Source organism: Lissotriton vulgaris, chromosome 3_1 (assembly GCF_964263255.1).
Source record: "Lissotriton vulgaris chromosome 3_1, aLisVul1.2, whole genome shotgun sequence".
NCBI lineage: Eukaryota > Metazoa > Chordata > Amphibia > Caudata > Salamandridae > Lissotriton > Lissotriton vulgaris.
Window position 1 is genome coordinate 1,419,605,993 of NC_141689.1, and position 27,484 is coordinate 1,419,633,476.

The 27,484-nt window shown below is 44.8% G+C and overlaps 1 protein-coding gene across 1 annotated transcript; it reads left to right on the forward strand.

The window, feature by feature from the left end:
- The first annotated feature begins 344 nt into the window (after positions 1-344).
- LOC147727980 (uncharacterized) lies at positions 345-25,902 on the forward strand. The gene is made up of 4 exons (XM_086963216.1): positions 345-360; positions 23,091-23,198; positions 24,354-24,482; positions 25,507-25,902. The coding sequence occupies exons 3-4, from the start codon at positions 24,380-24,382 to the stop codon at positions 25,893-25,895; spliced, it is 492 nt and encodes a 163-aa protein (XP_086819342.1). The 5' UTR covers positions 345-360; positions 23,091-23,198; positions 24,354-24,379; the 3' UTR covers positions 25,896-25,902.
- Positions 25,903-27,484: the final 1,582 nt, after the last annotated feature.

Sequence of the window (27,484 nt, forward strand, 5' to 3'; positions counted from 1 at the left end):
TCGCCTGTGACTACCACATGACATAAATATTATCAGCATAGACGTTTCCCTCACGTTGCTCCGCACTGGTGTCCTTGAGTGACCATTTCACATTAGACACGCTTGGCAGCTTCATCAGAATGCAAACCGATCTAGTATGGAGCCTTGATAGCATCGGCATGTCTAAACTGAACATTCTCAAGGAAACGCTTATTTACTAAAATGTTTTCACTGAAATGATATGTTCTTTAAGAAAAAATGTCCTGGGCAGCTGCCACCCACTCATTCCTTGCACTCATGCTGTAACTTTTTCACTTGCATAGATGGAAGATGCTGTATTCACAGAGATGGATAACACACAGTAACAAGAGCTGCAGACCAGTAAGTTAATTAAGAGGATTTGATAGTGTTGACATAATAACCATTAATTGGTGGCATATACATTTCCTTTTAAGAAGGTGCTGGCAGAATCTCCGGACTCACTGGTGAGGCCTGTATACAGAATTACTTTTTGGGCGCTGTGAAAATCGAAATACCTCGAATTTTCTATATTTTTTCTTTCCCACACTTCCCCTGACAATCTCTTACTCTGTCTCCTCTCCCTCGTCACTGTCACTTCACTACATGTTTCTCTTTCCTCTTCTCCTTTCTCTCGCCTTCTGTCTCACGCTCTCCGTTTGCCTCTCGATTTCCTCTCTTCCGGCCCTCCTACCTTTCTCTTGTTCTTTCACTCACTCTCTCCCCCTTCACTGCCTTCCTCTCGCATCCACCTCTTCTCGGCTCTCTAGGTCTGCCTGTCATTGTCTCCCCCCCCCCCGCCCCCCTCGTTCGATGTCTCGCCTCCATTTTATCCCTCTTTCTCCCTTTATCTCACTGGCCCTCCAGTGAGCTCCGTCTCGCTCCTCCACCTTTTACTGAATGAGTTTGACTGTCATTTGACACAAGTTTGTAATGGGAGCGAGGAAGGGAGAAGAAGCCGACACGTGCGCACCCACACAGTGCACTGGTTTCCATGGCAGCAGATCAGGACACATGTGCCTGTCCTCTGGGAAGTCTGAATACTGGAGGTGCAGTGCACTGTAATTAGCCATATTCACATTCCAGAATGAGGCCCTTGGTACTTGTTATTTATTTAAAATCTTTATTTCGGCAAAAATAGCCATAAAAGACACATGAATATACATACACGAATTTAAAAAAAATTGAATTCCAATTAACAATTCATAAAGAACATGCATAAGCTTTTTCCTAAAAAAGGGTCACCAAAAATATTTCATTTAGCACGATTCAATTTAGCAGCAGAAATGCACACAGAGTATACCTCTTTGGACAATCTATCATAATTTTCAAAGCATTTGACCCAATTTTTTTCGAATAAAGAAAACTGAAGTTAAAAACCTGCTAATACTGAACACAATGAACTGATCAGAATTTGTTTTGACAATCCTATATGCAATATGACAACTTCTAGTTCCTAGGAGAGCACACATGGGTTTTAACCATTTTTTCCGTGCTTTTGTGTAAGCGTTGCATACAAAAAGCATGTGAATTTCATTCTCCAAACAGGAAGCAGAGCACATAGGACATATTCTGTTATAGACAGTTGTACAGTCAGCATTTTTCTTTGACCATCGTTCAAGGTTAGAAGTTAACATAAGAGTCCCGTATCTGAATTTCAGGTAAAGGGTCTTAGCCACAGGAGGCTCAATTTCGTCCAGAAATGTTTCAAAACAAGGTTCAGCTTTAAACAATAAAAATTCGTTGATTAAAGTACCAGTTCTACTCTCGTATACAACCATTGGTACTTGTGCTTTTGATTCCTGCGTGGGACTCAAAGTGGCCCGACCGCTTGCACATCTGCTGCATTTTCTTTCTTGATTGCTATAAATAGGGCTCCCGGTTTTATGGCATTTTTTTTATAATTTCCCAATGTATTTATCCATATTTATTTTCTGGCCAGCTTACTGGTATTTATCCATATTTATTATGTGTTTTGTGAAACAATGAAGGTGTGAAATGTTATATTTCAGCATTTAACTGATAAAGATGCACACTTACTTTTGTGCCTGTTGTGTTTTACCAAAATAAGCAGCCAAATATAACATTACATAAAACCCACAGGTACATTTTTTACCACCAGCTGTCAGTGCACGCTTCCACCAGGCACACACACCACCAGCCGTCAGTGCACGCTTCTACTAGGCACACACACCACCAGCCTTCAGTGCACGCTTCCAGACACACACACCACCAGCCGTCAGTGCACGCTTTCAACAGGCACACACACACACCACCAGCCATCAGTGCACGCTTTCACCAGGCATACACACCACTGGCCGTCAGTGCACACTTTCACCAGGCCCTGACACCATCAGTCGTCAGTGCACCCTTTCACTGGGCACAAACACCACCAGTCATCAGTGCACGCTTTTACCGGGCACAAACACCACCAGCCGTCAGTGCACGCTTCCACCAGGCACACACCACCAGACGTCAGCACCACCACATTATCACTCAGCACCACCAAAGCACCACTCAGCACCACCAAAGCACCACTCAGCACCACAACAACATCACTCAGCACCACCACAGCACCACTCAGCACCGCCACAGCACCACTCAGCACCACCACATTATCACTCCGCACCACCACAGCACCACTCAGCACCACCACAGCATCACTTAGCACCACCACAGCACCTCTCACTACCACCCCAGCATCACTCTGCGCCACCCCAGCATCACTCATCACCACCACAGCAACACTCAGCACCACCCCAGCATCACTCAGCACCACTCAGCATCACCACATCATCACTCAGCGCTACCTCAGCATCACTCAGCACCACCACATTATCACTCAGCACCACTCAGCACCACCACAGCATCACTCAGCACCACCACAGCACCACTCACCACAGCATCACTCAGCACCACAACAGCATCCCTCAGCACCACAACAGCATCCCTCAGCACCACCCCAGCATCCCTAAGCACCACCCCAGCATCCCTCAGCACCACCACAGCACCACTCAGCACCACCACAGCACCACTCAGCACCACCAAAGCATCACTTGGCGCCACTCCAGAATCACTCAGCACCACCACAGCACCACTCAGCATCACCACATCATCACTCAGCGCTACCCCAGCATCCCTCAGCACCACCACATTATCACTCAGCACCACCACATTATCATTCAGCACCACCACAGCACCACTTAGCACCACGACAGCATCACCCAACAGCACAACAGCATCACTCGTCGCCACCACATCACTCCGCGCCATCACAGCATCAATCTGTGCAACCATTCAACAACAACTGGTTCAAATATGTTCTCTCAATGTTTCAAGCTTTATTAAAAATGTCACAAAAAGATGTTAATATTTCACTTCTGTTCTTGGATTTTCGTCACAATAAAATACACTGACATAATCTTCACAAAAGTTATTTACAAACGTTTAAGCTATTGCCATTATAAATTACAATCACTTTTATTTAAGTACTAATTATTTAAAACAATTAAAAGCCATTTTTATTTGTAATATCAATACATCTTAGTCAAGTAAATACAAAACATGTTGCATTACAAATGCTATAGGTGTCACATTTGCGAAAGTTATAACTATTGGCATTGTAAATGGCAAAGCTATTAATTTAGCTATTTTCAAAACCGACACATAAATAAAAAAATTGTCATTTACAAGACCAATAGCTCAAACTTTCCTAATGCGAGACCTATTGCATTGCAAATGCTTGTTAGTCTTGGCATTGCCACACGAGTCACGCCTCATTCTCTGGATTGCACACGCTCATTACGTACATTTCCAGATTGAGCACAAACATAAGGGTAATACCTATAGGAATACGGGTATGCAAACTGAAACCTACAAAATGGTGTGGGTATATGCCTGAGGCATATTGCTTGGCAAAAATCATTAAATCAAATCAGCCATAGAGTATATTTAACTGAAGAAATGCTAAACAAAGAAGTTTTCAAAACTGAAAACGAATAGGAAAATGCAGCTTCTGTAGTCTAAGGTAAACAGAGTGAGGAGTGGCACTGCCACTTTAAAAATCTCAGAAGCTGCAATGTCCTTCAGCACCCTGCAGGGCCAGCATTGAGCACTGCGTCATTGAGAAGGATCCGGCCTGAACACATCAGCAATATGTTCCTCTCTGGTTACAGGCCTCATGGAACCCTGCGCCATCTGTCCAGGCAAGGCTCTTTTATCCGTATCAGTTGCGGCTGGCAAGGAATGGGGGTGGCGGGGAGGGGGGTGTTGAAAAAAAAAATACTTTAAAAAAAACCTTACCTATTAAATGGCTGCTGTCTCTCCCTCGCGGTGCTGCTCTTCTTGGCGAGGTCGAACCTGGAAGCACCCAGGCTCCCCATAGTCAATCACAACTCTGCAATGCAGTGTTGTGATTGGTCTGAGCACCGTGGTTCGGTGCTCAAATGGGGACAGGGAGCCTGTTGATGTTCCTCCCCAGGATGTGCATTACAGCCTGGTGGGGAAGATGCAAAGTGTGCGTGACTCTTGGGCCGGTCCTGACGGCCGGCCAAACTGTCATGTGCATTTGGAGTGTGCAAACCACTCCTCCCCCGGTAACCCCAGGACCGCCCGCCCTAACCAAGCCCCGTAGCAAAAAAAAAAATGAAATGATAATAATGAGGTTATTATTATTATTTTTTCTGCTCTAGAAGCAGTGGGGCTACGCTCCCCTGCCTTAGCAGCGGAGATGCCCCTGATAGAAGAAGAATATGTCACAGGAATATAATCCATTCCTCCATTGGGGAATACCTCCACCAAGCCTACCAGTGGGTTCTGCTGCCTGAACGCACTACAACAGTTTCACCTCTACAAGTTTTTGAGGTAAAAAACAGAATATTGCATACTACAAAACTTATAAAATACCACAGTAAAATTCGACACACCACATTAATAAATAGATAAATAAATACATAACACACACATTATTAAAATGAACAGTACGATGACAAAAAGTTTTAAAAAATGGCATTAATGTAATGTGTTATTACACTGTTGTACCGATGGCGGCCCTCCAAACAGAACAAAAAAAAATCAGCAATGCAAAATTACTCCAATAAACCATGCTTTTGGATTTATGTAACTGATGTTTACAATGAGCATGGCTGTTCTATTGTACTTATTGCCATATTCGGGGCTTTACATTGCCTGCTACCCTGGTGAAGTACCGCAGGAAGATGGATTCTGGGGTGAGAACGTTTTGCGGGACATCATTCTGTGCTTTGAGTGCATCTATCTCTGCTCTCTTGAGGAATTACAGCAGAGCCTGCAGGGATTTGCTGCAAGGATTTGCTGAGTTTACTCCTAGAGAAATCAGAGAAGATTTCCAAGAGATCCTAGGAAGACATATTTTGCCAATCAATCCAACAGTGTAGTGAAGGGTTCAGCTGATCTGGAAGCCCAAGGGTATTCAGGGTAATTCTTTAAATAGATAGTCCTGGTTATGCCTGGCATCCTTGAATCTGCAAACACAGTGGATGATGAGATCCAATGGATGAAGAATGGATGAAGAACAAGGTGAGGACACTGAAGCCTGTGGGTCTTAATATATACAAGATGTTCCCTAAAGTATAGTTTTAAAGTCTACATTGGAAGATTTGGAACAGGCCAACAACATTCCCATGTACCATATTGGAAAAAGCATTAACAACAGCAATGTTCTCAACAGCAAAACCACTGATACCAGAAGGTGCTTTGTGGTAAATGTATATTACCGTATCGTTTTTGCCATATAATTACAAGTCATAAGGATAGCTCAATCAAATGAGAGGCAGAGTCCGTGGTATCTGAGTCATACGGGCTTTAATAGAATGCTTCGAAGCATGGGACATCGGGTTCCATCACCACTCAGGTTCAGGAAGGGACATTCAACATTTTATTAACATCACACATTATATATAGTAAAACAGTATACATGGAAGTGAATACAGTAGGCGTAACAGGTGAAAAGAGAGAGATAAGAACACATGTGCGTAACAGGAGGCGTGTAAGAAGGCGTACACATGGGCGTGCACTGGACATGTCAGAGAATCGTCACATGAAACGTCACAAGTGGGTGGATGCATAGAGAAAGTTTGCAGAATCAGCAGAAACTTATGACCTATATGCGCACGCAGCGGAGCATGACGTGTAACTGGGGAGAGTTGGGGGCTTTGACTTTTGCACGAGTAGAGGAGACTAATGTCTGGAGTGTCAAAACGACCTGTACCTATAGCATATCTGATATCGTATGTTTTGAGGATGTAGTGTCTGGAGTAAAAGGTCTCTCGGGCAGAGGCCGTTCAACACTGGATGCTAGTGCGTGCATATGGATCTTCATGTAGAGTGCGGGGGCCATGGGCCTACCATGGTAACAGGAGCAGTAAATGACTTGCATGGAGACAGGAAGGCAGGGCCCTTTGCTCTGTAGCCGGGAATATGTTTACCTATTTCACTAGACTGGAATGTGTTTTCGAGGAGGCTGAGCAGATAACTTGTAGGTAAAACATCATCTTGGCAAGCGGACCAGGCCGAGCCGGGCACCGCTCGTCTGCGGCAGGAAGTAAGGCAGAGGTCAGGGATGCATACCTAAACGGCAGCTGTCAGAGGGAGAAAAGAACTCGGAGCCTCGTTTAAGGGCCTAGCTCGACTGGGCCAGAAAACGTGGAGGAAAACGTGAAAGTGCACTATGTAAAGACGTTGGCACCATAGGCCTAGAAGCCTAATTAACGGGATTTTTATGCATGACTGGATAGCTGACATGTTAACGTTGGACGCAAATGTATTTGCGTCTTTCTAGCATGAACAGAAAAAAAGTTACACGACATACAAGGAACATGGGTGCATGGATAGGGTGCGAGTGGGGGACACATTGGCTACCTGAAATTTTCTATTACCTCAGCTTTTTATGAAGCAAAAATGCCCCTGGAATGGGCTACTTAGTTGCTATCTGCTGCCACAGGAAAGGCATCGTCACCTAAGCAGTCACCTTGACCCAGCCATTCTGCACTATGGCAGAAAGGATTATTACCGACCATTTGCCTTCCAGACAGAGAATAACAAGAGATAAACGGGTGGTTGATATTGAGTAGAATGGATGAATACGCTATTAGACGACCACTAGAAGGCATCGACCCAAAAGGCTACTCATGTATTTTTAAGGCACCACCCTAGTCCATGGTTGGCCATGATGTGAACATTCTGAGCACCACTGGAAGATGTCAAGTCAAGAGCAGAAATGTTAATTCCATTCCAATATTTCACAGGACCTATGATACTACCCATCTGCTCTTTTCCTGGTTATTAGCAACAGTAATGCTGTCAACCAGCCCTCCTTGAACTCCCGTCACTGCTGAATGGTTAGCTGTCTCATGTAGCGCTACTTCAGAGCACTTAATGGTCTGTTTGCAACACTCTTCACATAAATCCAACACTTCACAGTTATGTCACATGGTTATCCATGAATATGCCCACAACAGCATTCATCTCTAACTAAGCATCAAGGATGTACTCTGAGCTCATACTAAACACAGCACACATACACCACATAGAATCAACACGTACAACATACTATTCTTTGGAACACACCTCACACCTTGCTACAACAGAGTACATAAACAGAAACCTGAACATAACTCACAGCACTTCTAAAAGATACAAATAACTGGCTATTAGGGCACCCACCACAACTGGTGCATTTATCTGGCTTGACCCTTCCAATCCCAAACTCATTAAGGCTGACGCACTCTCCTAACAAGGGCACCCTCCTTCATGTCACCCATTGCAGAGCTCCTCAAACTCTATCAAACTCCTATATGCAATGGAAACATCAGAACTACTTAGAAAATAAACCCTGAAGTTCTATTGAATATGCTTCAATGCCATAACAATGGCAGATGGCGAGCTATGCAAATGACAAAAAACAACTTTCTTTGGCTCTATCGTATGTAAGATGTTATATTAAATGAGGGGTCAGTCGAGCTCTCAGTAGCTTTAATTTGTCCTATCTGAAATACCACCTGTTTACTTGCCAATACGCCAGATCTGAATTCGTATTTGTCTGATCCTACCTGCCTCATTCTCTGTTTTTTGTTTACATATTAATTTGTATCAGTGCCCATACTCATTATCACTCTGTAAATTGTGCGAACAGTTTGCTTTGTGACTTCAATTTCTTACAGAATACAAAATGTAACCCTATTCAGAAAAAAGCAGGGATTTAGCAGTATTAGAAAAACAACTGTTCTTATTAGAAATATATATTTATACTTGATAAAAAATAAACACCATTTCAGAAGGAGAACTGCAGTAGGATGTAGATAGAGTGAGTCACACTATGTGCTCCACCACAAACAATAATATAAGACAAAGGTTTGTTTTTGATATTCTTAAATATATATTCACATATAAATGTACAAAGTGCATAGTGTCTCATAAATAGATTTTAGGTATTGTTGAAACAATTAAGCATATGTAATTATATCCTAAATATAGAAGAGAGTATTTATATGCTTCTGATTACATTAATTAAAATGATTCTCTGCAGCAGCAACTACTTTCAATTTCAGGTTTCCAAGAGAACAAAACCTAGAAATTGATGGCATAGCTATGACCTTGAATATAACCCCAAATGCCTAAACCTTCATTCATAATTCATTGAAAACATTTTGTTAAAGGTAAGTGATCATTACCTTTGCCCATAACCGATGAATACTTCAGTATAAACATCTCGGGACTTCCTATAATAGCCCATAAAAAGACAGCAAATTGACATTATTGTTACATAGCAAATTGTAATAAAAACGACAGAAATTACCCAATTATGATTAGCAATTCAAACCATAACTCGTGTACGCTCCATATGTTGCTTATGACTGCACACTTGTCATTACTGATGACATTTTAAATGACACTATTGAATACATCACTGATGACATCCCAAATGGTGCAATTCATCACATAACTGATGAAATCTATAAAATCAGTTTATGAACAAGCAACTGATCGTGACCCAAAGCTTTGTGCAGTTTATGATGGAGGAAGGCTGAATCCACAGATATGACACCCGAAAAAAACGCATGTCTACAGATCCCACGGCTTGTAGCCTTCAGCCATGTGCACTGGGTACTGACCACAAGATATTGCCATTGGCTGTACCCTACATGCACTTCACATATTGTGCATAGTGAATGCATGTATGAGAGGAAAGAAGATATTGTTGAACCACATGCTTTACCTCCAAGTAACTGAACATGACTAAATGCTATGTGCAGTTGGTGATAGGTAGAAAGAGTGTAACCACAGATGTGACACAACTAAAATTGGAACTAAAAGTGTAAGTTCATGGAGCCCACAGGACAAGGCCTTTCTGCAGTGGGATTTGTGTGCTGGTTTAACACATCACCCATCCCTTATTCCTCCCAAACCTGACGTGGTAGCAGCTCTCTCTTAGCAGCGGTGACCCAGGACCGAGGGTGTTGCAAAGTTAACAAAGGGGCGGGCACTCAGCGGCGGTAGCTCTCTCTTAGCTGCAGCAGCCCACAGGATGATGGGTGATGCAAAGTTGGCAAAGGTATGGGCACTCAGCGGCGGCAGCTCTCCCTTATCTGCAGCGGCCCACACAGATTCAGCGATGGTTCCGAAGGTTCAAATTCAGGCGGGCTCTCAGCGACGGCAGCTCTCTCCTAGCTGCAGCGGCCCACACAGATCCAGCGACGGTTTCAAAGGTTCAAATTCAGGCGGGCCTGTAGGAGTGGCAGCGCTCTCTTAGCTGCAGCGGCCCACACAGATTCAGCAACAGTTTCGAAGGTCCAAATTCTGGTGGGCTCTCAGCGGCACCAGCTCTCTCTTAGATGCAGCAACCCACACAGATTCAGTGTAGCTGCATAGGTTCAAATTCGGGCGGGCTCTCAATGGTGGCAGCTCTCATTTAGCTGCAGCTGCCCACACAGATTCAGTGAAGTTGCAAAGGTTCAAATTCAGGCGGGCTCTCAGCGGCGGCAGCTCTCTTAGCTGCAGCAACCCACACAGATTAAGCAGAGTTGTAAAGGTCCAAATTCAGCGTTACTCACAGTAGAACCAGAGGCTCTGGATTACTCGATGGAGGCCTCACCTGCAAGCAGAATTCCTCCCACAGGAATTCCAACGGCTGGCGGGGTGAAGTCTACTGTCCCTAAGACTTCAGCAGGAGGCGCTCTCGATTCAGGCCCTCCGGGTAGTTTCTTCTGCAAGCTTGGTGAAAGTTTCAAAGTCTTTTCCTCTGTTCACTCAGACAGAGTTTCGTCTTGACATCCAGAAGGAACACACTTGAACAAAATTCTAGCGCAGCGTTTTTATACCAAAAAAGTCTTTGTTCTTTAAAGTCACAAATCACTCAGTCCAGTCAGAACCAGTTCGGTGGGGTCGGGGAGCGCTTGGTTTACGAGGCAACATCCTGCCCTTTCAGAATGAGGGAGCCTGCTATCAGACACCCAGTGGGAGGTGGAGCCATCATTCACCTTGCCAGGCACGGCCTTGCTCAGATCAAAGAGTCACCCCTTCCCATGCTCTGAATACCACTCTTTCTCTCCAGCCAGGTCTGACCCAGCTGGCCCTGCGGTTCCCAAAACCAAACGGCTAATACACATACCAGCGAAGCCTACAGTAAAGCTTAGGAAAGAAACTACTGTGTTTTCAGAAGAGGCATTTCCAAACATGGGATCTATAAATGGTCCTTACTAAAAGGTTATAACGAGGTCCTGAGCATAAACATATCAAACTTGAAGTTCCTATCAGGTTCCTGGGGTCAGATAGGATTATAGAAGGTAATCCTCAACCCGCCCATTCTGGCCGATAAGAGCAGGTCGTTTCACAGTAGTAACAGTGAAATGGAGGGTAACTCGCGATTAGAGCATGCTACACAGATCTAGGCATTATGGTTAACCTATTTCATACAGTCATCTTTACACAGGGAACAATCACACTGTGGCACTGATTAGCAGTGGCACGGCACCCAGAGCATCTAAATCCAGCCAACATAAAACATAGGAAGAGGAGAGAGGAAGGGAGACCCATGCCAATGATGCCAGGTCTAACAGCTCCCATTATAGTGAACTACTGTGTTAAACTTTGTGCACCAGCAGGGTCTAAACAGTTGCAATGGGCCTATATGGACATATTAGAAAACACAAGATTTTTCACAATCAAAATGTTTAAGTTTACAGATTTTGTTGTGTAAAATGAGATACCTGCTGCAGTTTTCACCATATTTAAAAATCATAAAAGTAAGCCTATTTGACTTTAACATAAACATATCAATGTGGTCTCTGGCTAGAGACCCATAAAACAATTTAGATAGACCGAAAGTGTACATTGACATGAATACATAATGCTCCTCTCAAGACCCCAGTCATTTACTGTGGCCAGAACTAAAAATAAACCACTGTACTAAACCCATTCCTATTGCATAGAGAGTTCACAATGCAAAACACCATTTTATTGTATGGTATGCGTCAAGTTCAAAATGTGAAGCTCCTTTCTATTTTGTTTATCATGGTATTCACAATATAAAACTCTGTCCTCTTATATTTGACAGAGGGTTCACAATGTAATACATTTTGTTATTGTACTTGTCAGAGTTCACTATGTAAAACTCTTTCATATTGTGTTTATTACAGGGTTCTCAATGTAAAGGCCCTTCCTAAGGTGTTTGGCAAGCTGTTTACAAATAAAAAATCCTTCCTGTTGTTTTTGCCAGAGAATTCACAGTATAAAATGCTTTCATATTCTATTTGAGACAAACGGTTTCAGAGGTGTCAGGGCAATCGTATGTTACTAGTCACGTTCATGTCAATAAGGGTCTTTCACCTCTGGTGTCATGGGGCCTTCGTACCCCTCAAACTGTGAAACACATTCTGCTTTCAGCACTTGTTCCAATGGTCACTAGGCAGGGCAGGCCAAGGCTGACTCAGGGAGATGCTGTTGGCTAGAAACTCTGAAAATAACCACACACATTAATACAAAATAAATCAATGTCTAGCTAATGTCTTTTCTTTAAAAAGTAAAATACATTTATGAACACACAACTACATTCTAGTGGTGTAATACATAATGGTGGGGTCCCATGTAGAATGTGAAGAGGGGCCCCTCAGTCTCCCATATTTCACAGATATTCATTAGTTGTAGGCTGAATACATCCTGAAGGGTTGTGGGGTCCCTGAAGGCTTGAGCCCACCTGCAGTGCAGGACCTGAAGGGGCTTGTATTACCCTCCTACTATATAAAATAAGAACATAAGTTATTACCTGTAAACTGTGGTTCTCCAGTATTGGTGTCTTTCATAGATTCACATGCTTGAATATCCCCCGTCGTCGAAGTGGGAGTCCCACGGTACATAAATAGCAGTAATAAATATGCATGTATACATGAGAAATATCATAAATAAAAAATACATACATATTGTGTAAAAGAAATGTAAGCTTGAAAAAAGTATCATAGAACAGAATAGGCCCATAGAAAAGGCCCAAGGGAGAATTGACTTTAGTAACTTATAGGAGTCATTATGTATTGGTCCACATTCCAGCCAATCAGGCTGTAGCCTCCTCTAGAACCTTCTCCTCAGAAGCCCAAGTCCTCAGATTTTCGTAGCACAAGTAAGTATAAGTGCTTGAGGAGAAGAGAGCCTCTGAGGGGAGGATGGGAGGGTCGCATGTGAATCTATGAAAGACACCAATACTGGAGAACCACAGTTTACAGGTAAGTAACTTATGTTCTTCTCCAGTATTAGGGGTGTCTTTCATAGATTCACATGCTTGAATAAGAATAGAAAGCAGTAAACAGTATATTAGTCATAAAGGAAGACACAAATCAAGTTTAGGCATAACATATCACTTAATAAGCAATAAAAACCAAAACAAGACAATACCTTTATGACTGGAGGCGGGTAGCAACAGAGGCTCACCTTTATCGGAAAAGATTCCGCAGCACCGCTTGACCTACTGCCGCATCCGCGGCATCTGTTGATTGCAGGCAGTAGTGCTTCGTAAAAGTATGGCTGCTTGACCAAGTAGCAGCTCTGCAGATTTGTCTTAGAGGCACCCCCGCAAAGAGGGCAGCAGAAGTCGATACAGCTCTCGTGGAATGAGCTCGAGCCGGAGCAGGAAGGGGCTTCCCAGCCCGTTGATGACAATAGGATATCGCAGACGATATCCATCTGGTGATAGTCTGTTTAGTTACGGATTGTCCTTTGCACACTGGGCCATATGCCACAAACAATTGATCAGTCTTTCTAAAGGCAGCTGTGCGTTGAATGTAAATTTAAGGCAGCGTTTTACATCCAGAGTGTGCAAGGAGCGCTCCGCTGCAGATTGAGGTGCAGGGAAGAAAGTCTTAAGAACAATAGGTTCATTGAGATGGAAGTCACTGGGAACCTTAGGAATAAAACTGGGATTTGTTCTCAAGGTAACAGCTTCGTTGGAGAATTGTAAAAACGGTGGCTGTATAGTAAAGGCTTGAATGTCGCTGACGCGTCTGGAAGAGGTCAGGGCAAGCAACAGAGCCACTTTCCAAGTGAGGAATTTCAGATTGGAAGAATGGATGGGCTCGAATGGAGGCAATTGCAGCTGAGACAAAACCAGGTTGAGTCGCCAATAAGGTGGGGGCCGACGGATTGGAGGGAACATCCGAAAAAGGCCCCTGAAGAACTGTTTTATGATCCTGGAGGAGTACAAAGATGTTACGCCGTCATGGCGGAAACGAGAAATAGCAGCTAGAAAAACCTTAAGAGTGGAGTGTGATAGCCCTGATTTTGCTAGAGACAAAAAGAATGGCAAGATTTGTTCTGGCTGAGCACACATGGGATTTAGTGATCTAGTGGAGCACCAAGCGCAGAAACGCTTCCACTTCAGCTGGTAAGTTTTGACAGTAGATTGCGCTCGAGCATTCGCTAGTACTGTCCTACAATCTTTGTCGATATTCATGTGTGCAAATTCATTGTACTCAGGTTCCAGGCATGAAGTTGAAGGTATGCTGGATCCGGATGGCATATTTGACCTTGATGCATTGTGAGAAGGTGCGGCAGAGGATGCAACTGTATCGGTTGTGTCAGAGAGAATAGAAGGAGATCTGAGAACCAAGGACGTCTCGGCCATTTGGGTGCGATCAGGATTATCCGACATGGCTGGAATCTCATTCTGTGCAACAGACGAGGAATGAGCGGCAGTGGAGGGAATGCATAGCTGAAGGCGTTCGACCAGTCTATTGAAAAGGCATTCCCGCTCGACTCCTTGTGTGGATGCCGGCTCGCAAACCCTTGACATTTTCTGTTGAGAGCAGTTGCAAAGATATCCAATTGTGGTCGGCCCCACTGTCGGAAGATGTAATCCAACGTTGGTTGGTTGAGTTCCCATTCGTGGTTGTCCGAGAGGGCTCTGCTGAGCGAGTCCGCCAGCACATTGGCCACACCTGGGACATGGACAGCTTGAAGATGTATTTGATGTTGAAGACGGCCCAGTCCCATATCTCCTGTGCCAGTTGTGATAACACGAGAGATCTTGTGCCGCCCTGTTTGTTGATGTAGTGCATGCTGGTGGTATTGTCTGTCCTCACCAGCAATGTCTGTCCCTGCACTACTCTTTGAAATGACTTCAAGGCCAAGAAAATCGCCAGAAGTTCTAAGCGATTTATGTGCCACGTGCGCTGAGACGCCGTCCATTTGCCTCTTACGGACATTCCGTCGAGATGAGCCCCCCAACCCTCTAGGGAGGCGTCTGTCGTCAATGTCAGTGTTGGTTGTTCGTCCTTGAATGAGCGACCTGTTGCTATGTTTGGAGGATGAGCCCACCATTCCAAAGCTCTTAGTAAGCGGGGCGTTAGATGGATTTTGTCGTCGAACGACCCTGATACCTGCCTCCACTGGTTGTCTAGTTCTTCTTGAAGGACTCTCATGTGCAGTCTGCAGTTGGGAATCAGTTGAATGCACGAGGAAGCCATGCCGAGGAATGATTTGTACATCCGGACAGAAACATACTGCCTTGATTGCAGGAACTGAACTTTCTGTAACATTCGGCTTTGACGTTCCTGTGAAACGAACACTTGCCCTAGTCGAGAATCGAGCGAGGCTCCTAGAAAATCTCGTTGTTGAGAAGGGTGAAAGTGTGACTTTAGGAACAGGGATATGCAGACTTGTGTGTGTTCTTGTGTCAGTTGGAAAGTTCTGGCTTTTATTAGGCAGTCGTCCAGATACGGATAAAACTGGATGCTCTGTAAGCGCAGGTAGGCGGCCACCGGGGCAAGGATCTTTGTAAACACTCTCGGTGCTGATCGAAGGCCGAATGGAAGGACCTTGAATTGATAATGAAATTGGCCGACTGTAAAACGAAGGTATTTCCTGTGCCTGGGGTGAATGGGCACATGAAAATATGCATCTTGAAGGTCTATAGTCGAAAAGAACTCTCCTGGAATGAGGAAATTCAAGGTCTGAAGCAGGGTAAGCATCTGAAAAGTCTTTGATGCGATGAACTTGTTCAGAGCTCTCAGATCTAAGATAATGGGGCGCCACTCTCCTGATTTTTTCTTTACTAGAAAGAAACAGGAGTAAAACCCCCTGCCGCGTTGACATTGCGGTACCATCTCTACGGCTCCTTTTCTGATCAGAAGCTGCACCTGGGCCAACAGTTCCTTGAAATGGGGAGAAGGTGGGCCCGAAGGCGGGCGGGCGGGCGGGTGGAAATTTTGTAAATTCCAGGGTGTGTCCTTTTGAAACCACGTCCAAGACCCATTGGTCGTTGGTGATGTTCGACCAATTGGAGAAGAATTTGGAGATTCGACCTCCAAGATGCATAGTCCCCCCACTGTTTTTTGTTGGTGTTTGCGCCACCTCTGTAGTTGGACTTCCGTTGGTAAGGTCTGGAGGTGGATGAACGATTTTGGGACTGATAGGATCCTCTTTGTCTGTTGTCATAAGAGTATCCTGGATATTGGCCTGTGCTTCGAAAAGTAGAGGTACCTCCTCCTCCTCTACCTCGTGCCCCACGAAATGGCTTCTTTCTATATTGAAGAGTTGCCAAGGACTTCGCTGTATCCGTGTCCTTTTTGATCAGTTCCAAAGCGTCATCAACGTGCTTACCGAACAGAGACTCGCCATCGTAGGGCAAATCTAGCACTCTGGATTGAACTTCCGGACGGAAGGTTGTTGACTTCAGCCAGCCTTGGCGACGCAAAACTGCAGCACCCGCCAGTTGTCGGAAACCAATAGAGGCTATATCGACGGCACAGTCGATTATTTCTGTTGAAATCTTCTCTCCCTCGAGAATGATGGCCTGCGCTTCATCCCGGATGGAGTCGGGCATTTGAGGGAGTAGACCAGCGATCTCGGACCACATTTGACGGTCGTATCGACCCAGTATGGCTAAAGCGTTGGAAGCTCTTACCGTTGTCGCTGCCATTGTGGTAAATTTCTTTCCAATTGAGTCCAATTTACGGCCATCTTGATCCGGCGGGGATGTCAAGGGTATGGCTGGGTTTCAAGACCTTTTTTGTGCCGCCTGAGTGATAACTGAGTCTGCCTTAGGTTGTGAAACTAAGCAGGCCGGGGAAGTAGGCGGAGCTTTATATTTTTTGTCTAGTCTAGGTAGAACGGCTGGAATGGAATTAGGACGTTCCATTAACTTTAGACCCTCATCCCATATGTGGTCAATGATAGGAATGGTATGAGTTTGGCGTTGCGGTAAGTCCTTAAAATCATACAAAAAACATTCCGTTTGTTGTGTTTCCAATGTTAAGTGGAACCTCTTTGCTGCACGAACCATAAGGTTATGGAAACTCGCGATATCCACTGGTGGCGAAGTTCTTGGAGATGTTGGTGGAGTAGAGGGCGTCTGTGCCCTATAATTGTCCCATTCCTGCATTTCCTCATCATCAGTGTCATTATCTCCAGTGTTATGAGGAGTTTGAGTCTCATTATCTGTATCATGAGCAGCACCCAAAGGAGACGTTGGTGCAACAATCGCCTGAGTTTGAAGCCTAGGTGCTGGAGACTGTGGTCGAGGCACTGGAGATGGAGGGTGTGGAGCTGAAGACTGAGGTCGCTGCACTTGAGGTGCTGGGGAAGGAGGCAGTGATGGTGGAAACCTACGATTGTAGTCATCCAGCATATGTTGGAGGTTTTTCACCATAGACAGAGGAATCTGTGTAAAGTGTTCGTAATTTGGTTGTTGTGAGTCATCTACTGGAAAAAGGACATTCCCATCTTCGACGGTATTATCCGCCTCCTCATCCTCGTCACTGTAGTCCTGACACTTAATGTGTAATTCCGATGGACTTGTTGCAGGTTGATAACTGTGATCCACGTCCGAATCATTACCAGATTCCTCTGCTCCAGATTGAAACAATTTTTCTGGAGGTTGAGATCCACTCCTAATAGGACTTAACTGTATAAGTGGTACAGTTTTGAGAGACGAAGTAGAAACCACTTTGAAGGTGGTAGTAGATTGCAGAGGTTGTTGCGTCGTCAACGAGCCCGTCGACGACAGTTATACAGCTTTAGGTCCCTCTAGCTGTTTTCTGGTTGGCGCCGCTGAATCCGGCGTAAGAACTTTAGGTTTGGTAGACGATGATTTTTTGGTCGTCGACGAGGTCGTCGACGAGGCCGTCGACGAGGCCGTCGACTGAGTTGCAGTCTTCGTCGTCAACAAGGAGGTCGTCGACGGTGCAGCCGTGGACGGGGGGTTCATCGTCGGCGTCGACGTTATTGTCGTTGACGAGGAGGATCCGGTCGTCGACGACGATGCCTTGGTCTTCGTCGACGGAGGAGCCGTCGCCGGTGGGAGCGTCGACGACGATTTCTTCGTCGACGGTTTGATCGACGAGATCATAATAATGGACGAGAGGGGTCTCACCTCTTGGCTGCTCGTCGACGAGATGATCGTCGTGGTGGTAGAGCTGGTCGACATGGAAGAAGTAGTCGTCGACATTGCCAAAACGGACTTCGTAGACGCTGAAGACGTCGACGGACGCCTCGACGAGCCCGTCGACGAGCCAATGCCCGTTTTAGATACGGAGGGCATGGTCTTGGGTCGAGACGCCAGAGAGCTAGGTCCCGTAGGCGCGCCCTGAAGCAAGTCTTGTGAGGAGACATCCTTGAAAGATCCCAACTTCTTGCTCTTCTTAAGAAAAGGAGAGGGAAGTTCAGTCTCAGACACACGCTTCTGAGAGGCTTTCGAAAAACCAGAAGACATACTTTCGACATCGGAAATCACATTATCAGATGATTTCAACTTCTGTAGCCACAGAAGGAGACGAGCCTCTCTGTCCCTCAAAGTCTTAGGAGGAAATTTGCGACAGAGCCTGCAGGTAGCGACAACATGGTCCGGATAAAGACAGTAAATACACTTACTGTGTGGGTCCTCATGAAAAAGGCGCAATTTTCCACAGGATGGACAAGCCTTGAACAAGGTTTTCTTTGAAGAAGACATTTTTGAAGAAAAAATATGAAGAAACTGGAAAAAACTGAGCAGAGCTCAGGGAGACTCCCTTCACACGACGTGCGGTAGAAAATCTGAGGACTTGGGCTTCTGAGGAGAAGGTTCTAGAGGAGGCTACAGCCTGATTGGCTGGAATGTGGACCAATACATAATGACTCCTATAAGTTACTAAAGTGAATTCTCCCTTGGGCCTTTTCTATGGGCCTATTCTGTTCTATGGTACTTTTTTCAAGCTTACATTTCTTTTACACAATATGTATGTATTTTTTATTTATGATATTTCTCATGTATACATGCATATTTATTACTGCTATTTATGTACCGTGGGACTCCCACTTCGACGACGGGGGATATTCAAGCATGTGAATCTATGAAAGACACCCCTAATACTGGAGAATCAAAATTACAAATATTTACAAAGGTTCAGGTGGAATAACTGTTTGAAACACCTTTCAGCGAGGTAACCATAGTGCAAATCGCATACCCAAAAGAAACATCACAGGAAACAAGCAAATGTAGTCTGCGCCCATTATCTCTGAGGTGCCATATGGCAATTTGCACACCAGCTGCATTTAATTGTAAAACCAACGATATATAATATAGCATATTGAAAAACATGAGGCTTCTCACAATCAAAAGGTTAAGTATGCACGATTTGTCAAGTAATTCATAATGTAACATAAGAGACCTTCAACCTTTGCCACCACATGTAATATAGCCTTATAGCCCGCTGTAACGGGTTATACCAGCTATTAAAGGCCCGCTGCAGCGTTACCGGCCCGAGCCAAAGGCGAGGGACTTTAACAAGTCAGCTGGACTTTAATAGCCGTGTAGCCCTGCTACGAAGGGCTTTAAGGCTATTAGAACATTCTGCGACTAGACAGCAGAATGTTCTAACAAATTAAACAAAGGTCTCACGGAGCTCGGGAGGGTTTAAATCCCCTCAAGCTCAGAAAGGCCTTTGTAAAACATTGGAATGTTGCTCTGCGGGCCTTTACCGGCCCGTAGAAGCATTGAGCACCTCATTGTCTACAATGGAGCTCCCAACATTCCAATGTTCTAAAAATCAATAAAACAAGCATATTAGCTTTAATTTGAACATGTACATGACCATATACTCTCTGCCTCAAGACTATCACACAATTTAGTCAGACCCAATGTATAGAAAGACCTGAACATTAACTGTCATGTTAAGCCACCAATTATTTACAGTGGCAAGACCTAAAAAGAGATAAATATATACTAAACCCCTTCCTATTGCATTTGCCAGAGAGTTGACAATGTTTCATCAGAAGTGTATAACCATTGCCCAATTAAATCCCGTAAAGGGTGAAATCAACATGTGGACAGAGTCAAATCCCCTCAATCAAAAGTACTTCTTAAGGCTATTTTACTATTGAATATATAAGGTGCAATATTAGCTATGCTGTCAAAGCAGACCAAGCCCCCCCACCGACCCACATCCTGCCTGGCAAGAGTATCTGTGTTCCTGTCCCCAGTTAGGTTACAAATAACTAAGCACGGGCAAAATTTGCGAATTGCCGATCCGCGAATTGGTGCAAAAGCGAACTCGCAATTCGCAAAATTCATGAATTCGTGCCAATTCGCAAATTTGCTGTTTTTGCCAGTTCGCAAGGGTTTTGTACAAGTTCAGGAACGCGAACTTACTTGTGTGGTCGCAACGGTCACGACCATGTTGTTTCTACGTGTCCAGCCTGTTTGTGACCCTGTGGTTCATCGCGGCCACCCTCCGGTTCATCACTGTCACCCTCTGGTTCACCAATGCCACCCTCTGGATCATCACTGTCCCCCTCTGGTTTATCACAGCACCCTCTTGTTCATAACTGCCACCCTCTGGTTCATCACTGCCACCCTCTGGTTTGCCACTGCCACCCTCTGGTTCATTACTGCCACCCTCTGGTTTGCCACTGCCACCCTTTGGATCATCACTGCCACCCTCTGGTTGATCACTGCCATCCTCTGGTTCATCCCTGCCACCCTCTGGTTCATCACTGCCACCCTCTGGTTTGCCACTGCCACCCTCTGGATCATCACTGTCCCCCTCTGGTTTATCACAGTACCCTCTGGTCCATCACTGCCACCCTCTGGTTGATCACTGCCATCCTCTGGTTCATCCCTGCCACCCTCTGGATCATCACTGCCACCCCCTGCTTCACCAGTGCCACCCTCTGCTTCATCACTGCCACCATCTGGTTGATCACTGCCACCCTCTGGTTCAAGGCTGTGGATTGGGGCAGGGAGGGCTGAATGAAACTAGACACTGCCTGGGGCACACAAGGTGTCCCATGTAAAGCCCAGTTCAAACCGGTGCTGGGGCTCTCCAGCCCCAGCTCTGGCGCGAACCTGGACCAAGGAAAATGGGTGTAACCACCCCTTCCTGGGTCCCACCCATAAAAGGACCTAGCAGGAGATCCAGCCCCTAGATTTGGAATAAAGGTAGGAGCTGTGCCAATGCAAACCAGATCATCCTGACTGAAACTTTGAAATGAAACTCTGGACCCTTCGACATCCCACTCGACGTGGAAGACTGAAGAATCTCCTTTGTGGTCATGGAGTGGCTACCCAGTGCAAGCAGGCACCATCAGCGCATCAAGACTTTCTTTGCCGTTGCTCCAGCCGGAGCTCAACCGACAGAGATCAACAAGACCCAGACTTCCAGACATCCAACAGCCCGATCCACAGTCCTGGCAAAGCTGAGACCCGTGGAGGCGACGAGAGACGTGGGACAGGCCATCTTGAAGAGTCAATGAAGTGCTTCCTGTGCAGCTCCCGAGGCACCCTCGATGCTGTGCTTTGGGGTTTGAGAAGCCCCAGCCCCAAGCAGCCTGTGCTCCAAAGATCACCCCTCCACACTCACCGAGTGCTGCGTGGGGCCCTTTTGCACTTTTCCTGCTTGCTGCGTTGTCCGGTTACTTGCCCGTTGGCTAGTGGGCTCTGTGACAATGATCCATCAAAACTACACTGCTGGTCTGGTTGCTCCAGACTGGCCCTAGCTCCCCTGAAAAGGAGCCATCGATCTGACCTTCCCGGTCTGATCCAGAAGACATCTTCGAGTCCTGCTAGGGTTGCATTTGTCAAGATTTGGTGACTCCAATTCGAGAACCGACACCGCCGACAGCAAGAGCCTTTGTGGGACACCTCGTGTCCACCAGCTGGTCATCTTCGATCCTTCCTGGTTCACGTGGCAGCGGAGACAAACTACTCGACAGCACCTGATCGCAACCCCACACTGCGTGGTTCCGACCTGGTTCCATCCTGGTCACTGGCTAGTGACCTAGACTCTGTCCCCTCTGCTTTCAGGTACTCTACATCTTCGATCCTCTCTTGGATCCAACCGGACTCTTCTCTCCTGGCCGCCTGCAGCATCTTTACCTCCAGGCTCAATAGAACTCCATGAAGATACCCGACGCACTTTGGCACCTGTGCACCCGCTTCCTGTGGGGTGAGGTAACAAGATTACAACGGTGCTCCTACAGTGGTTTACTCCTCTAGTGTCCTACTTTTTAGTGGCTAAGTTCTAGTCCAGTCGGAAGACTCCTAAACCTATAACTTTCTGATTTTTACGCACCATTGACTTGTATGGTTAACGCGGTTGCCTATAGACACTGCACCCTCATCCTGTGGGCCTCCTATGTCCTAACCTTTGTTAGTCCAGTGTAGGCCCAGCGATTCCCTAGGCCCTAGGCCTGTTCATTGTTCATGACCTGGTACTTATACCACTTTCTTAATATATGGTTTGAGGGGCCACCCTGCCTATCCATAATTGTGCATCTTATTGTATGTTATACTGTGTTCTTTGTTTAACGCATGTGCTCCTGTGCTGATAAAGAGTCAAGGGGATAATTCTAGAAATAAATACATATATTTTATAATATATAATTTGTGTGGTGTCCTTTCATTTGGTATTTAAAGGATTGCATATGGTAAAACAGCTGGCTTCACATGCCCTCTTGAGTTCAGCATAAGACTGCTTTTGTCCATACCACCACTAGGATAGCTGGTCTATAAGGTTGACTTACAACCAATCACCATAAGGGTCGTTTGGACTGGTGCAAGGTGCTCACTAGAATAGTGATCATCATATAGCTTCTGTCAGTGCAGGTGCTCGCCTGGGTATTGGCGTTGCTACTGTGCTTACTTGTTTGCAACTCTTTAGTCATTTGAGAGCATTACTACGTAATGCTAGAGACAGTAGACTCAAGTCTAGTCCTTCTTTGTACTCCTGCTGCTGCCACTTTGAAGAGATAGTGGTGGATTGATACGTTGAGTATATTATTTATTACTTATTATAGGACATTTGTTAGTGGTCTGCAATCATGATGACGGACTGTCTGTCACGCGACGTCTCGTGCTGCTGAGTGATGGCAGTCATAGTAGAACCTTTTTGTTGTTGATGTAGTTAGTGAATTACATGACTTTCCTATTAGACGGTCTGTGAATCCTGGAATACTGTACTACTATCCTCCTAGTTGACCAGATCAGATGCAATTGATGTTAATTTGTTTCTCCGACATAATTTTAGATTGAGTACAAAGAAATCAAATATTTCCCAAAAAACAATCATCCATGTTGTGTTTCTTTATTTCATGATCACCAGAAACTCCCAGGGGCAAGGCGCAGGGGGCGACAGAGACTCCGGTGCAGAAGGTGGACAGGAGCAGTCCCTTGCAGGCTCTTCTGCTGGCCCCAGTAAATTGTTTTAATGGTATATTAATACTTATACTTCCCTAACTTTTACAGCTCCTAATAATTACAAACTGGTTCCTAATAATTCTATGTTTTACAAAATAGTCTTTGATCTTCTTCTAATGTAGACTACTTTCTACATTCTTATCCTGCCTCTACCATCACTCTCTGTGCTACTACTATTTACAATTATGAGTCGGTCTGTGTAGGTAGCTAAGCTTGCCCATTCGGCAAACGGTGTGAAACAAAACTCTGATGCAGCAATAGCTCTAAGCACTGAGTGCAGTCCTCTGGGTTGCCCTTGCTGTCTATTCCAGTCTTCTTAATGTAAGTGCTTTGACAATTTCCAACAACAAAATGTCATTGTTTACACCAAGTAAAAGGTAGCAGTTGCCTTTTTGATTTGAGAGGAGCACATCCCATACCGCTAGTGTTTCAGGGACTATTCTGCACACAAAGAAGTATGGACAAGATAAATAGGACATTGTTGATGATAGGTGCAGTTCGACTTTCAACATACCTCGGTCCGAACAGAAGTTGAACCCCCCAATCCCCTGACCGACTATCTAGAATGTCTGACCAATGATTTTACGACCCAGAAGAACAGAAGAAGACTACCTCCGAGTCCCGGCCTATCTGAGTCACTGAAACATGTCTGCCAAGTGCAGTAGTTCAAACCTTTCCGCTCACTCAACCACACTGTGTTTGTTAGTTTTAAAGTTTTATTTTCAATTAAGAAATGAAAACATTATTTCTTTATTTTTAATAGCGTAGTATTCTGATGGATGAAGATGACGTTAAAGTTTAAACAACATTCCCATGAATGAAATTAGTATGACTCAAACTTAATAATAGCTAACAGACACATGAAATTATTAGAATACCTGTGTGGTGATGACTTAGTAGTAGTTGGTGAATCGTCTGGCAGAAGGGCAATGGAATCTTCTTTCTGTAATGAGAAAAATGGTGCACGTTAAGCAAGCATTCATCAGTTGTCATAAGAAAAAGTGTAGCATTTAATGGAATAAGCATATAAAAGGTTAACACCCTCCCCAAAACCGTTACTTTTTTTCAATCCCAGTAATGAAAAATGTGTTATGTAACATTTTCTTCCATTACGAGACAAAATAGGGGGTTGTGTATGGTATCTGAAAATATGACATGTTTTTCTTAGACGTCACAACATCTGATGCAGCACAGATGACCACCAGTGCTGGGGCCAGCAGTGCGGAGGGATCCACTCTGGATGCGCCGGTGCCAACAGGAGGAGCTGGGGGGGAAGACTCAGCAGCGGCGGACGGTGGTAAGTTATTATACTCCTTACTTATTGAATTTTTTTTGAGTAGGCTCGCAAAGGAGTGTATGATGTACTGTACAGTAGTACACAGTACACTAGTATAAGTACACTGTACTGTCAAGAACATTTATTAATTTAGAACTACTTTTTGGGCTATCACGGAGAAGACAGTCAACCTTGACTTAAGCATTAGCGGCGGTACTTCTCTGGTAACCAATGGCCCCCTCTATTTCACTTCAACTCAGCTGGCAAATTTTTATTGTGAAGCCAAGTCATATCAGATGTAGTTTAGGGATGTGAAGAAAAGTTAAAGAAGGGTGAAACGAAGGACGAGGGAGTCTTAATATTTATGACTGTAAAGAATGGTTTTGTTGAATGCAATTCAACATAAGAAATAAGACGGCGGGTTCCAAAATATAATGAAAAGGGTGTGAGTTGGTTGTTGACAAAAAGAAATTTTGGTACATTTGAGACATTAAGAAGAATCATAGACGTACTTTGGGAGCCTGGATGTTATCTTCTTATCCTCCTCGTCGATAGCAGAGGTGTATGATGTAGTAGAGCAGACGCTGAGTGGATGAAGTATGGCCAGTGGCAGTGCCACCCCTATAGAAAAGTAAGACATTCCTATCCCCACCTGCATGTACTGCTTAAAGTACTGCAAGTCTGCATCATCTTGGCCTGCGTCTGTATTTCTTGGGTGAAAGCTGAGTGAGCTGCCATTATGGCGGCTACCACAAGTTCACGTACCAGTAATTTATTTTGCAAAACAAGAGAAAAAAAGTAAAAAAGGCCTTTTTTTAGTACTCTCTGACTATGTATGTAGTAGTGAGTCCACCTATAGTGCTGCTAGTGGAATTCCTGAAACTCACAGCGTCACAGGCTTACAAAGATGGCAGAAAGATACATGCCAAAATGTTATACTGTGTTTGCTACTTGCTGGTGTTACTGAGTGTCAACCTTCCGTTGAATTATTTGGACTTTATGTTAAAGACTATTGGCTACAGTATTTTTCTTTCTTTATTCATAGATGCTACTCCCAAAAAGCTCACCCGTAAGGAGATGGCTGTCTGGGCCAGGGCCCGTAAGCTGGAGGCTATTTGTGCCGAGTATCGGCGGTTGTGGGCTCGGGAGCATGAGGAGACATCAACATCTACATCCTCCTCCACTGCCCCCGGGTCCACCAGCCCGAAGCCTCCAGCGAAACGGAGCCGTGGCCCAACAGCCTCCCGCCGCACAGCAGCAACAACATCAGCGCCCCCCCCCAGATCCTGGATGGTTTGTGTGCGCCGGCTACGCAGAAGAGTGGACTACCTGGAGCGGTTGGACGAAAAACATCAGCGCCAGCTCCGGGACCTCCGCAAAGAGCAGCGGGACATGCAGCAACAGCTTGCCAAACTACTCCACCGGAGGAAGTGACTGTCCCTTGCCCCTTTTTTAAAGACTGTTGGGAGGGCGGGTATTGGGTGTTTGGGAAAGGGGACTTTTGGACTTTTTGACATTGGTTGGGTTTGGGGGGGTGAGTTCGGGTAATTTATTTTATTATTGTTGTGCTGAAAACAACATGAATATATATTTTTTAATAATTACTTTTCTTTCAAAAGCACAGTATACGAGTTCATATACTATACATATATTTTGTGTGGGGGTTGGCGGTGGTTACTGGACGTTTGTTTTCTTCAAACTTACCAGCATGAATGAAACATCTAGTCCTGAAATCTACCAAAATGCAAGTAACCGAGTTAGTAAATTTAGTAGTCCTACTACTGTACTACTGTACTTTACTAGTAGTACTGTCAGTCTCTGCTCTCCTCCCAACTTAGTCCTCCTAGCCCATTATTCTACTACCTCTCCAATATGCTTATCTTACCTGTGATTTGTGTTTGAGAATCGGGGTAGTCCCAGGGCTGGCTGCATTGCAAATGGTGATTAAGGTTGGTTGTTGACTTGAATCCTTGACGGATGCAATATCATTGTTGTGCTGGTAGCAGTAGTGGTACACACTGGCAGTATCACCATATGAAAAAAAGAGGAAATTAAACATTGAGTGGCCTGAGCGTAGCATTAGAAACAGTACAATAGATAGTACGGTACAGAACAGTGCCCTAAATTGTAGCCTAAGCAGTGCCAACGTTAGGTAAGCATTAAGCATTTGATTGTTCACGTTGTGTAGGAGGAGGATGTTCTTATCAATCCACGATGGCGCACATGAACGTTTGGTTGCTTTGACCTTATCCTCCCCAGCAAGTGTGTGGAATTTATTGTTGTTGTCAGTCACACCTCAATGAAATACCACACAGCCCGGGGGAAGAGGGTTAGGGTTTGAAAATTGGATGGGAATGGGGGTTTTTGGGAAAGTTTGGTAGAGAGGAAAAAAAACACAGCATGGACAGTCAAACAACAAATGAAGAGAAACAAATCTTTGGATTTGAAGATATTGATAAATCTTTAAAGGGACATAAAGGAAGTGCACTACTGCATGCCAGAAGTTGTTTACTAAATGTATGGTTAGCTTACTGAAAAGTAGTACTACTACTTACTGCAACTTACTAGTAACTACGAAGAAACAAGTTGACAGTACAGGGCTGCAGTCATTAAGCAATTTCACTTGCCTCTCTGCCCTCAGAGAGAATAAACAATTAGAACATTAAATTAGTGTTAAACATAGCAAAGACGTATCAAACAGCTGGAGGGATGAATTTGAAGCAGGGAGCAAACAAACACACAGAGTCACACTCGTAGAAGTAAGTTCAAGTTCACAAGAATATCATTTAAAAGATAAGGAGAATTTTGGATACTGTTACTGTTTTTTGTAGTTGTCCCGTTCAATTTGTGAAGTTGATGCATCCAGCCATTCCTCTTATTCGCGGTACTCCTTCATTCTATCGGATGCTCCGTCGATCAATCTTGGTGACCAGACACACTGTCCACTGCCTGCCTGATGCGGATTTGCGGATCGCTAATTGTAAGCCTGAGTAGTACATCGATGGCACAGGGTAAAAGCCTGC

Coding starts and splice junctions, on each gene's coding strand:
- LOC147727980 (XM_086963216.1), top strand. CDS start 24,380: ATGACCACCAGTGCTGGGGCCAGCAGTGCGGAGGGATCCACTCTGGAT. Junction 24,483..25,506: donor CTCAGCAGCGGCGGACGGTG/GTAAGTTATTAT, acceptor CTTTATTCATAG/ATGCTACTCCCAAAAAGCTC.